General features: G+C 51.8%; 1 protein-coding gene across 3 annotated transcripts in view; it reads left to right on the forward strand.

The window, feature by feature from the left end:
• Positions 1–10134, forward strand: part of TOGARAM2 (TOG array regulator of axonemal microtubules 2) — a 49145-nt gene extending 39011 nt beyond the window's left edge. For all 3 annotated transcript variants that reach the window (XM_045549318.1, XM_045549319.1, XM_045549320.1), the window contains 3 exons: positions 366–582; positions 5192–5278; positions 9655–10134. In XM_045549318.1, the coding sequence (XP_045405274.1) occupies positions 366–582; positions 5192–5278; positions 9655–9989 (639 nt within the window). In that variant the 3' untranslated portion in view covers positions 9990–10134. The remainder of the gene's footprint in view (positions 1–365; positions 583–5191; positions 5279–9654) is intronic.
• Positions 10135–10931: the final 797 nt, after the last annotated feature.

Genomic DNA, 10931 nt, shown 5'->3' on the forward strand with positions numbered 1-10931 from the left:
TTCCAAGCTCCTTACTAGCTGTGTGATCTCAGGCAAATCATTTAGCCTCCTGGAGCTCAGCTGCTGTTGTTTATGGGAAAGAAGGATGGTAACATACGCTTCAGGGGTTGTTAAGTCATTCAATGAAAGGCAGAGTGCAGAGTACCTAAGAAGATGCTCTGGATGCCTGGCACAAACCGAGCCCTCCGTGCATGTGAGTCCCTGCCCCAACCCACCTCCCCTTCGGAGGAGCACCCCACCGTGGGCGTGCTCTGCACAGGTCAGGGATGCAGCTGGCTGGGTGGGGTGAGCTCTAAGGCCCCTGCGCTGCGGGACTCCTGCCCAGCTGGCTTCCCACAGGCTCTTGGTTTCTGTCCCCTCAATAGGTCTTTGATGCTTTCACCCCGAGGCTTCAGGATTCCAACAAGAAAGTGAACCAGTGGGCACTGGAGTCCCTTGCCAAGATGATCCCCCTCCTCAAAGACAGCTTGCAGCCCATGCTGCTCTCCATCATCATCGCTGTTGCAGACAACCTCAACTCCAAGAGCTCAGGGATTTACGCTGCTGCGGCCACTGCACTGGACACGATGATCGAGAGCCTGGGTGAGCTTCCCGCCAGCCGGCTCCCTAGTCACCGTGCCCACCTTCCTGCTTGGGCATCTGCACAGTGGATAAGGCCCTGGTGGGTTCTCGGGCCAAATGCTTCACCAGAAGCTGTGTGGGCAGAGGTGGGGCCCAAGGCCTTGTCAGCTGGCAGGCTTTTCTGTGTCACATCCACCATGCGTCTAGATGGCTAGAAGTGGAGGTGACGTGGAGATGTTCTGGTCTAGCCTCCCTGTGGACACCCAAGGGAGATGACTCCCCAGTGCCACCCAGCGCTGCAGCGGGTGAGTCAGGAGTGCCGGGGAAGGCTCACATTGGGCCAGGCCTTTGGGCAGGAGGGTGGAATGAGGGAGGGAGGAAAGAAGGTAAAAAGGAGGGAGCTATGGAGGTGACACCAGGGAGGGCGAGAGTGTCTCAGTTCCTGGGTGCTCTGCAGTATCACAACTTGCTTCCTGAACGTTCGGTGGAATTGTGGATGCATCTGGTTCTGTTCTTCCATTCCTTTCATAGACCATAGAAGGTGATATTTGGTGTATCCAGGTGTATCTGGTGCATAGACTGAAGTGCAAGTTCCAAACTCCGTGTGTGTTGAGAAGGTAGCACATGAGTAGACTTACGTCCGGACCAGTAGAGAGAGATGAAATTTCACAAACAAGTCTTGCCCCTGTGTGAGGAATCTTATGGTCTGAAACTGTGCTTGCCTTGTCACTGTGTGTCCTGATGAGCATAGAGCAATGTCCTGTCTTTAGCATCTGAGGACCGTCCTGTGGTGAGGCTAGAAACACCTCCTGGCACACTCACCCCCATGCCCTGGCCTGAGCCCAGCTCCCTGGGGCTGGGACGGCAGCCATGTCCTTGGCTGGAGCCTCTAGGAGACATTTCAGTTACAAATCAAAGGCCTGGTCAGGCCCTTCTCTGCCTCTCGAGTACATAAATATTGTCAATTTCCACTCTTCATCTCAGAGGGAATTTATGATTTGCTGAGTTTGTTGCTGTAGAGCAAACAATATAAATCCAGCTCTAAATTACAGCTTGTTCTCCTTGCTGCTCTGGGTAAGTGAGATTGCTGTTGCCAATAACCAAGGCTCTTGGTAAATCACCACAGGCCCTGGATTTATTGGGAAACCTGCGCCAAGCAGGCCAGGCTTTAGCTATTTGAAGAGGATAAGCACCCTTGTCTGGGGAGAGGGACTTTTAACTCTTCCCCCTCCAGGGGGTTAGTTCCCATTTTTGTCACTGGGCTAGGTTCCCAGAGCATGCAGGAGCTCTGGGCAACACAATCTGGTGTCTCACATTGTCACAAGACTCAGGTACCCTTTATCTGGGGCCCCACTGTGCCTACCTGGGCTGGGCATCCTGGAAGGGAAGGCTGGGGACAGCCTGATTTTGTGATCTGAACTCACCTTGAGGCAGGGTTGCAGCTACCAGGAAGGCACCTGGAGTCCTCCCTTCCTTCTGGGGCAGGGTCTCCTTGGACATGGCTGAAGATGCTCCTCTGGTCTGTTGGCCAGAGGCTTCGGTGCAGGGAGAATGGAGGCAGGTGTGAGGGCAGCTGTCTTCCTCTCTACTCTGTAGGTCAGTGCTCACACTGGAATGAACAGAGCCCTGTAAATCCCTGGCTAAAGGCTCCTGTGGAGCCTAAGGGGTGAAATTCATTGCCTTGGTTCCAGATAATTTTGGAGCAGGTGAGGCAATGAGCAATTTGGGCCGGTTGGCTTTGCCATCAGCCACGCCCTTTCAGCCCAGCCAGTAACACTGGTTTGGAAAGTGTTCTTAACTATGAAGTGACAAACTGACTTCCACATCTGTGTAGGCCAGGCCCAGAGGTATTTAGGTAACCAACGAGGAGAATTCATACTGCCAGGGAATACCGAGGGTAGAATCATGATTCTCTGGGAATGGGTCACTTCTGCCTGTAATGGTTTGAGCCCGGTCTGCAGATGCAAATAACTAGACTTCTGCTGTCCCGGGGAACTGGGTGGTAGCAGGGGAGACTGGGCAGGTGGGACAGAAGAGAAGAGGCACACGTCTTCCCAAATCACCCAGGCTGAGCCTGGTGGTTCTAGTGGTTTCTTGGGGGACCGTTAGCCCCTGAGGCCTCTCCTGGAAGTAGCTTGGATCAGGTCTGACCCAATTTCTCTGATGGAAGGAGCTTTCTCCCAAGCCTGCTTCTTCATTCTCCACGAGGGCTTCTGGGCTCCAGGCTGGAGATGAACTGTTAAATGCTATGAAATACTTAAATGTGAAAAGTCACATGTTTGTTTTCTGCTAAACGTGGGGGCCAAGGGTTCAAGAATAATGCCAGGCTAGACTGTCTTCTGGCACAAAGTCCAGGTCACACAGCCAGCTTAGGAGGTTGGCCTTCCTGGTGACCTCTTGGAATCCCTCTCGGTTCTGGAATTCAGTGGTGAGGAAGACTCATCCACCGAGATCATCCCTTCTGGCCCCCTGGACTCCCCCGGGGCGGTTGGGGTTGAGTGCTTCGTGGGTTGACAGAGCAGGTGGGGATTTCTGCTCATGTCCCCTTCTTGGGGTGGTGAGAAAGGGCACATGTTGGCAGCTTGCTCCCTGACCTCTGCCATTTGTCACTGTCTGCCTTGGGGCCTCTCTGGGGTCAAGGCATGAGTGGCATTCTTCCTACCTAGCACCAAGACCTTCTGATTTCAGGGGAATTACTCCGGGGATCACGGAGGTTCCTGCGAAGGCTGGTTGGCTCTGTCTTTGGGCTCTGCTCCTGGGTTAGTCACAGAAGAAACTTCACTAATTAAAATATCAGACTGCTGACAGCTCATCCCCTCGTGGTCACATCTCTGCATTCAGACTTCTCAGTGCCAAAAGGAGCTCTCTTAATTTAGCCCAGGCCCTGGCCGGTACTGCAGAGAGCAGATAAGCTTGGAATGGGGGTGGCTTCAGATCAACTTTTGCTGTTTTGCTCTCTGACTTTAAATTTATCACCTTATATAAATCATATGACCAACATTATATTGTTAATGGAACTTAAAAAACTCATCTGTGGTGTCCCTCCAATATACCATAGCTTAAAAATGTCTCTGTGATCTTCTATTTCTTGTCTGCATGTACACACATTTCCCTGGTCAAAAGTCATACTGTAAATACAATTTTGGTTTTGCTTCTTTCATTTAACGCTATCCAGTATCCATGCTACTACACAGTCTTCCTTGTTAACTGAAAAATATAAAGTTCACTTCCAGCACTGTAAAAATCATACTTATTATTGAGGAAATGGGAAATACAAAGCATTTGAAAGGGAAAAAAAAATCTCACTTATAGTGCCAACTCCTAAAAGAAACTGTTATTAACATTTGGCATTTTTCACTTTAGATTTTTTTCTGTGTGTATTTGTGTGCATAGTTGTGATTATATTATACTTTTGAATTTGCATACTGCTTTTAAAAAATCAGAGCATTTACATATGATTGTACACGTGAGTGACTGTAACAGCTCTGTCACATGGCTGCCCCTGCACCACAGCGTGCATGTTTCTGTGGCTCATTCCTGACTTTTTCCTGAGATGAACATACCTGGTGTTGGCAGCCACCGTGCATCCGTCTGTGTGGCGTATCACGGCTTACTGAGTCTTGCACTTACTTCTGGGAGTCCAGCTGGACTCCACACTACCATGTTTTTATACTTTCTTAAAAGCTCTTCTCTGGCTTCCCAGTAGCCTGGGGATGATGTGGCCTGGTGGCCTCAGAACTTGGTCGAATGGGACAGGTGCAAGGCCCCTTAGATTCCCACCCCATTTTAAAAAGGGGAGCCTGAGCCCAGGGAGCCCAGGATCCCTGGCCTGCAGCTGGTGGCTGTTTTCTCTGTGTTGCCAGGCCGGGCTCCTGCCACCCTGGGCTCCTGGGATGCAGGACTGACAGTGCTAAAATGAGGAAAGCCCTGGGCCGGCCAGGACAGTTGGTCACCCTGGCTCCAGACCCCAGGCTCTTGGTTACGGAGCACAGTACTTCCCACCCAGCCCAGAGTTCGTGTCTAAGTGTCTGCTTCCTCGTCAAAGGAGCCTCTTGAGGGGGATGGGGAGGACTATTTATTTAACTCCTAGCTCCACGGCTATTACACAGAGGATGTCAGTAAGTGTTCAGTGTGGAAATAAACCACCTCCAGACTGTGGGGACATCCTATTGGTTGGAGCACAAGTTCAGGCTGTGAGGAGAGCCATAATTTCTGAATTCTAACCCCAGCCCTGTACTGATCTCTGTGTAATGATGGCTTAGTGCCTCAGTTTCCCCTGAAACACTATCTGTAAATCCATCCATATCATTTATCTATCTATCGTTTTTTGCCCCAAATCTCAGGGCAATTTTGAGACGCACAGACAGTAGCAACCTCCTAAGTGGGAGTACACGGGCCTGTCTGGGAGCCAGTCTGACTATATTTCAGGCCAAACGCCCTGTTTACTCTTCCCCAAATACCCCACATACATACATTCCCTTTTTACGTGGCCCCATTGTGACCTGGAAAATTAATTCAGCTCCCAAAGGGCCTCTTCCCGTGCAGGTGTCGTGGCTCCGTGGCCCTGTGAAGCGCTGGTGGTGGCTGTGCCCGCAGCGTCACGGGCACTGACACCCCCCCTCTCTTTCAGACAACCTGTGCCTCCTGCAAGCGTTGGCAGGGCGGGTGCGCTTCCTGAGTGGCCGCGCCGTGCTGGACGTCACAGAGCGCCTGCCGGGTGAGCCCCCAGCCCTGCCCCTACCCCCCGGGGGGGTCTCTGTTCTCTCCTGGCCTGTGGTGGAACTGTCCACTCACTTATTTTAGACCTGAAATAATCCCCCCAGATCCCTTAAAAATTTTGATAATCTTTTTTTAGTGGCAATCTCTACGTTGCCAGAAGGCCATCTTTGCTTTTGATCAAAATGAGGCAGGTTGGTACAGAACCAAAATAGTTTTAAAGAAACTATTACAGGTTGAGTATACTTAATTTCCTTAATTTGAAAATCTGAAATGCTCCAAAATCTGAAACTTTTTTTTTTTTTTTTGAGACTGAGTGTCACTGCATCATCATAGCTCACTGCAACCTCAAACTCCCAGGCTCAAGCGATCCTCCTGCCTCCGCCTCCTGAGTAGCTGGGACTGTAGGTGCACGCCACCACGCCTGGCTAATATTTCCTATTTTTGGTAGAGATGGGGTCTTGCTCTTGCTCTTGCTCAGGCTGGTCTCGAACTCCTGAGCTCAAGTGATCTACCTGCCTTGGCCTCCCAGAGTGCTAGGATTACGGATGTGAGCCACCATACCTAGCCTCAAAAATCTGAAACTTTTTGAGTGTCAATATGACATTCAAGGAAAATGCTCATTGAAGTATTTTGGATTTTGGATTAGGGATGCTGAACTGGTAAGTGTAATACAAATATTCCAAAATCCCAGAAAAACCTGAAATCTGAAATTCTTCTGGTCCCAAGCATTTCAGAGAAGGGACAGTCAACCTGCATGTATTTCTTCCTTTGCAAACAGGCTTCCTCTATCTTATAGGGAACCTTTGTGTGAATCAGAAAAGCCTCCTCTTCTAGAAAGACCCTGCCTAGTGGGTGCATGTCTTGGTCAGGTGACAGCACAGTCATGAGAATTAGAAAAAGTTGCCCCTTCTTTGGCACACACAGAGCACAGGCTGGACTTCAACCCCATTTGACTCCTTGACTGGCACCGGGACTATATTGCAGGGAGACGGAGCCTCAGCCTGAACCTGCTCTGCCTTGTTTAAGCTTCAGCTGTGGAGAGGTTGCTACAGTCCTATTTCTGCTCTGAGTGTGCAGCATAAATCTGAGTGATTTCATCCCAGGGCTGAAACCTGCTCCCATGGCCCTTAAGGTGGCAACAAGGCAGGGGCACAGGCTTTGGGGTCGACAGACCCATCTGCCACCCACCAGCTCTGACTTCAGGCAGGTCACTCACCTTCGTTTTGTGGTCCTATTTGCTTGCCCAAAGCCACCTCACCTCCCTCATCTTCCGCCGGTCCCATCCAGGGAGGAGGCAGGAGGACTCTGTCCCCCAGACTCCGAAGGGTCCCCCTGCAATGCAGGCGGGTCATGTGACAACCCCGTTTAAATCCTTATGAGGCTCCTAAGCTGTCTTCTGGCTAGTGTCCAGGCCCCCTGGAGTGGCTCACAGGCTGTCACTGCCTCTCTAGGCTGTGCCCCCTTCCTCCCACCCCTAGCTGTAGGCACTGGATCATTTAATCCTGGTGACAACCGTACCAGGAGAATGTAGATTCCATGGTTGTCACTTTTGTAGAGAGAAGAAAAACAGAGCTCAGAAAAGTGAAGTGTCCAAGGTCGCTGGTGAGGAATCCAGGATGTGTCCCCAGAGCCTGGCTGCAGAGCTGGGCCTGCAACCCTGGGCTGTGCTGCCTCTCCCCGAGTGCCCTGCCTCTGCCTCCTGCATGCTGGCATGTGTCCTCTGCACATGGCCCGTCTCCCTCCCTCTCACCTTTGCCTGCCACAGGTGGCTGCCCTGCCTGGAAAACCTTCTCCCTCCTCCTTCCTCCACCTGGACAGTGCCTGCTTGGCTCTGGTATCACCTCCTGGCTCCCTTCTCCCCGTGTGCTTCTCAGGAGCGCAGCTGCATGGTGTCACCAGTCTGCTGTCCCGCTGCCACGAGCACTTGGAGGGGGGCTCAGCCAGCTACCTGGCTGAGGACCTTGGTGCCAGCTGCTCTTTCACCTCCCCCTCTGCCCCATCTCTTGCTCTTGGCCTTGCCTCTGTGCCCCGGTTCCATCCCCCCAGCGACCCTGGAGTGGCCTCTTACCTCCCGTCCAGGTGCCAGAGCTTCTGAGCAGGCGAGCGAGGCAGGGTTGGCTGCAGGGGCCCTCAGCGAGAACAGGGCATGTAACTAACATCATCTTGGATACTTTGCTGTTGCTCAACATCAGCGTTCTCTGCGTGAAACCCTTACCTGTCCTTACCTAGGTAACTCAGGGGGCCTAGAGGTGGGCGAGGATCCTCACTTTAGATTATCCACTTACTGTAACCTTTTCTTGTCTATTTCCAAGAGACCTCAAAAGCTAGAGTTTCTCCATAGCTCTTCTGTTAACTCAATGTCAATCAGGAAGAGAGAAGAAAGTTTTTATTGACACAGGCGTGGACTAATAATAGCACAGCTTAATAGGAGTAAATCGACTGCTAATGACTTCAGCTGCCTTCTAAGCTCGAGTTGAATGGGGTCTGCTTCTTCATGCTGACTTGCAGAAGGGCCTCTGCAGCCCTTGCCAGCTTGAGAGATCTACCCCCGCCAGCCAGGTGACCTCTGCATTCTTGCACCTGGGGCACATGGCTCTGAGGCAGCCTGAGTCTGTTAGCCAGGGGGATGTGGGCAGAGAAGGTGGTGTGGGCTGCAGAACTGAATTGGGGCAGGGACTGCTGCTCTTCCTGGAGTATAGACCTGCCTTGCTGCTCGGAGGGAGAGTTCAGGGAGCTGGAGTGGGTAAAATGTGCAGGGTGGCGAAGGGGACTCTGTTCGGGGCAGGTGAACCCCTTCAGCCTTTGGTGGGGGTTGGGCGTGCACACTGGGCCTGGTTCTTGGGAGTTCTCACCTTCTTCTCTGTTTTTCCATCCATGCTACATTTCATTGCACTTGCCTTTGTCTTTTTCCATTTTTTTATTGTTAAAATACACATAACACAAAATTTACCATCTCAACCATTTTAAAGTGTACAGTTCAGTGGTATCAGTTGCGTAATGCAAATGCACAATGTGTGCAGCCATCACAACCGCTCATCTCCAGAACTCTTTTCATCTTGCAAAACCGAAACTATGTTCTCATTAAGCACCACCTTCCCATTCCTCCCTCCCTCAGCCCCAGGCAACCACCATTCCACTCTCTGTGGCTATGATGTTGGCTACCTTAGGTGGCTCATATAAGTGGAATCATAATGCCATGAAGCTCTGAGCCCTGGGCCCTGAAAGTTTCTGGGGCTTGGCCCAGCCCATGGAAGTTTCCAGTGTCTGTGCTCCATAAATCAGTACAGCACTTTTCTCAGTGTTGTTTGCCTTCACCAGCACTTACCGTTTGGCAGGACGACAGGCAGAGTGTGCAGATTGCAAAGCAAGCACTGTTCGTGCTAGCACATTTAGGGTAATGGGGCCACAGCTGAAGGCCTGAGCAGCCGCTCCGCAGTGACCTGGGATAGCCCTTGATGTGGCTTTGACATTGGCTGCAGCCCTGGCATTTACTCTGGTGAGGAAGGGCTGCTGGCAGGTTTAGCTGGCGTCTGGGTTTTCTTGGGTTTAGGGAGGGTTGGGGCCCTTGGGTGGCCAGATCTGGGGGGCTCATCACCGCAGTGGAGAGTCTGCAGGGCTTGGTGGTTTATAAACATGCTCGCACCTCACGCATTGCTGCTGCCCTTATCCTGAGAGTTGGCACCCAGGCGCTGTCTTATCTGCCAGAATGCTCCATGTGAGAGTCTTAACTTCTCTCCCTCCTGCGGTTTGTCTCTGTGTTTGTCTGGAGTTTCATAGGGGGTGATGTGCATTAATGCAATACTAAAACTAGCTACTGTTTTTCACCTGCCTACTTAGAGGTAGGCACTTTACATATATTTATTATTGCATCTATAGAAGTCTTGAGAGCTAGTTCAGGATTTTTATCTTCACTTTGCAGATTTGGAAGAGGCTTGGAAAAGTTGGGGGGCTCTCTCAGGCTCACACAGCTAGTAGACAGGGGAGGCAGGATTGTCACCAGGTGTGTCTGCCTCTTTCCCCTCCCCGGGGCTGCAGGAACCCCTTATGGTTGTCATGGACCCTGAGTACTTCTGCCTCTGTGCACCCCTTCTTCCATAAAAAATATTAAAAGTTATATTTTCTAACTAGTTGATATAAATATGAATATAAACCAGCTAGATATATTCATATTTTTTTCTACTGATGTTAAAAGAAATTAAAACATTTTATGGGCCCCTAAACATGCCATGACCCTTAGGCACTGTGGCTAGGGGGAGAGCCAGCCCTGCTGGGCTGCCTGCCCCTTGGGGGACAGAGTTGGTGCCCTGAAGAGGGTGATGGGAGAAGGAGAGAGTGCCTGGCCCAAGGGACTCTTCCTCTTTTCCTGCCCAACAGTGCTGGTGGCCTCAGTTTACCCCCGGAAGCCTCAGGCTGTGGAGCGGCACGTCCTTCCCATCCTCTGGTACCTCCTCAACAACAGGCTCGGTAATGTCCTGTCCGGGCATGGCAGGGACGCCCGCGCGGTGGTGCGACGGCTGTCCAGGAGCCTCCAGGAGCACATGGGCTCCCGCCTGGAGGATGTGGCCGCTGGCCAGCCAAAGCATGTCCTCAGAACGCTGCAGGAACTCTTAGACGTGGAATCCCTGGGAGGCAGCCCCAAGGCCACCGACACAGGGGTGGCACCTGACAGCAAGACAACTGGCAGCTCACACCCCTTTCAGCTGGATTAAAGACGGATCTGAAACGGACAATTATTGTTTTTTTATCTTATTTTATTTTTATGATGGAATCATCTCCTGATCTACTTTCCCCCTTAGAGTTCCAGATGTATTTTGAGGTAGAAATAAAAGAATTACTTATTTTTCTAAGGTTTTATTATCTTGTACTTTTTTTAACCTCAGAGAATTTTCCAGTAACTAGGTTTGTAACAAAACAAAACACAATGGCAGCAAAACCGTTGCGGATGATGCTGAGACAAAGGGCTAGGAGGACAAAGGGGGGCACACACCCATGTGGTGCAGCCTGTTTGGGGGTGTAGGCCCCCCTCCCAGAGCAGCTGGACAAGCCCTCCTGAGGCCGAGAGCCCCTGAGGAGGGCATTTAGATCCAGTCCCTTCGATACCGGCCTGAGTGGAGGTGAGCGTGACACCTCCAGGGACGTCGGGCCGCTGCCCTGCACTTCGGCGCAGCATCTGGCGGTCCTCTGGGAATCTTGCGATGGGATCTGCCCAGCTCACCAGAAGGCAAAGGCCATGTGACCCCTGCATCTCCCAGCCTTCTCTAGAAGCTGGTGTTCTGGCTAGTTCTGGAGAGGCCTAGAGGGTGCTTCCCGCTTGAAACACCATAAGTGAAAACCGGTAGATCATAAAGTGCTACATGGTATCCAGATGTCACATGCAATCTCTGTGTGGGCGCAGCAGGTGTTGGCCACTGGCGGAGCAGCCAGTGGAGTGGTGTCCTGGCTGTGAGGTTGGGGGACATCTGGGGCTCGGCTCTGGACACAGTAGGGGTGGCTTTGGCTGAGGCCAGCGGCAGGTTAACAGTGGTGTGACCAGAAAGCATCAGAGCTCAGATGCACGGGGGAGGCAGGCCTGGGGAGGGGAAGGCTGTCAGGGCAGTCCCCCAGCCCTTGCCAAGAAGCCCAGCCCACAGCCACGCTCGGGGGCAGATCCA

This window comes from Lemur catta, chromosome 4 (genome assembly GCF_020740605.2).
Source record: "Lemur catta isolate mLemCat1 chromosome 4, mLemCat1.pri, whole genome shotgun sequence".
NCBI classification, from domain to species: domain Eukaryota; kingdom Metazoa; phylum Chordata; class Mammalia; order Primates; family Lemuridae; genus Lemur; species Lemur catta.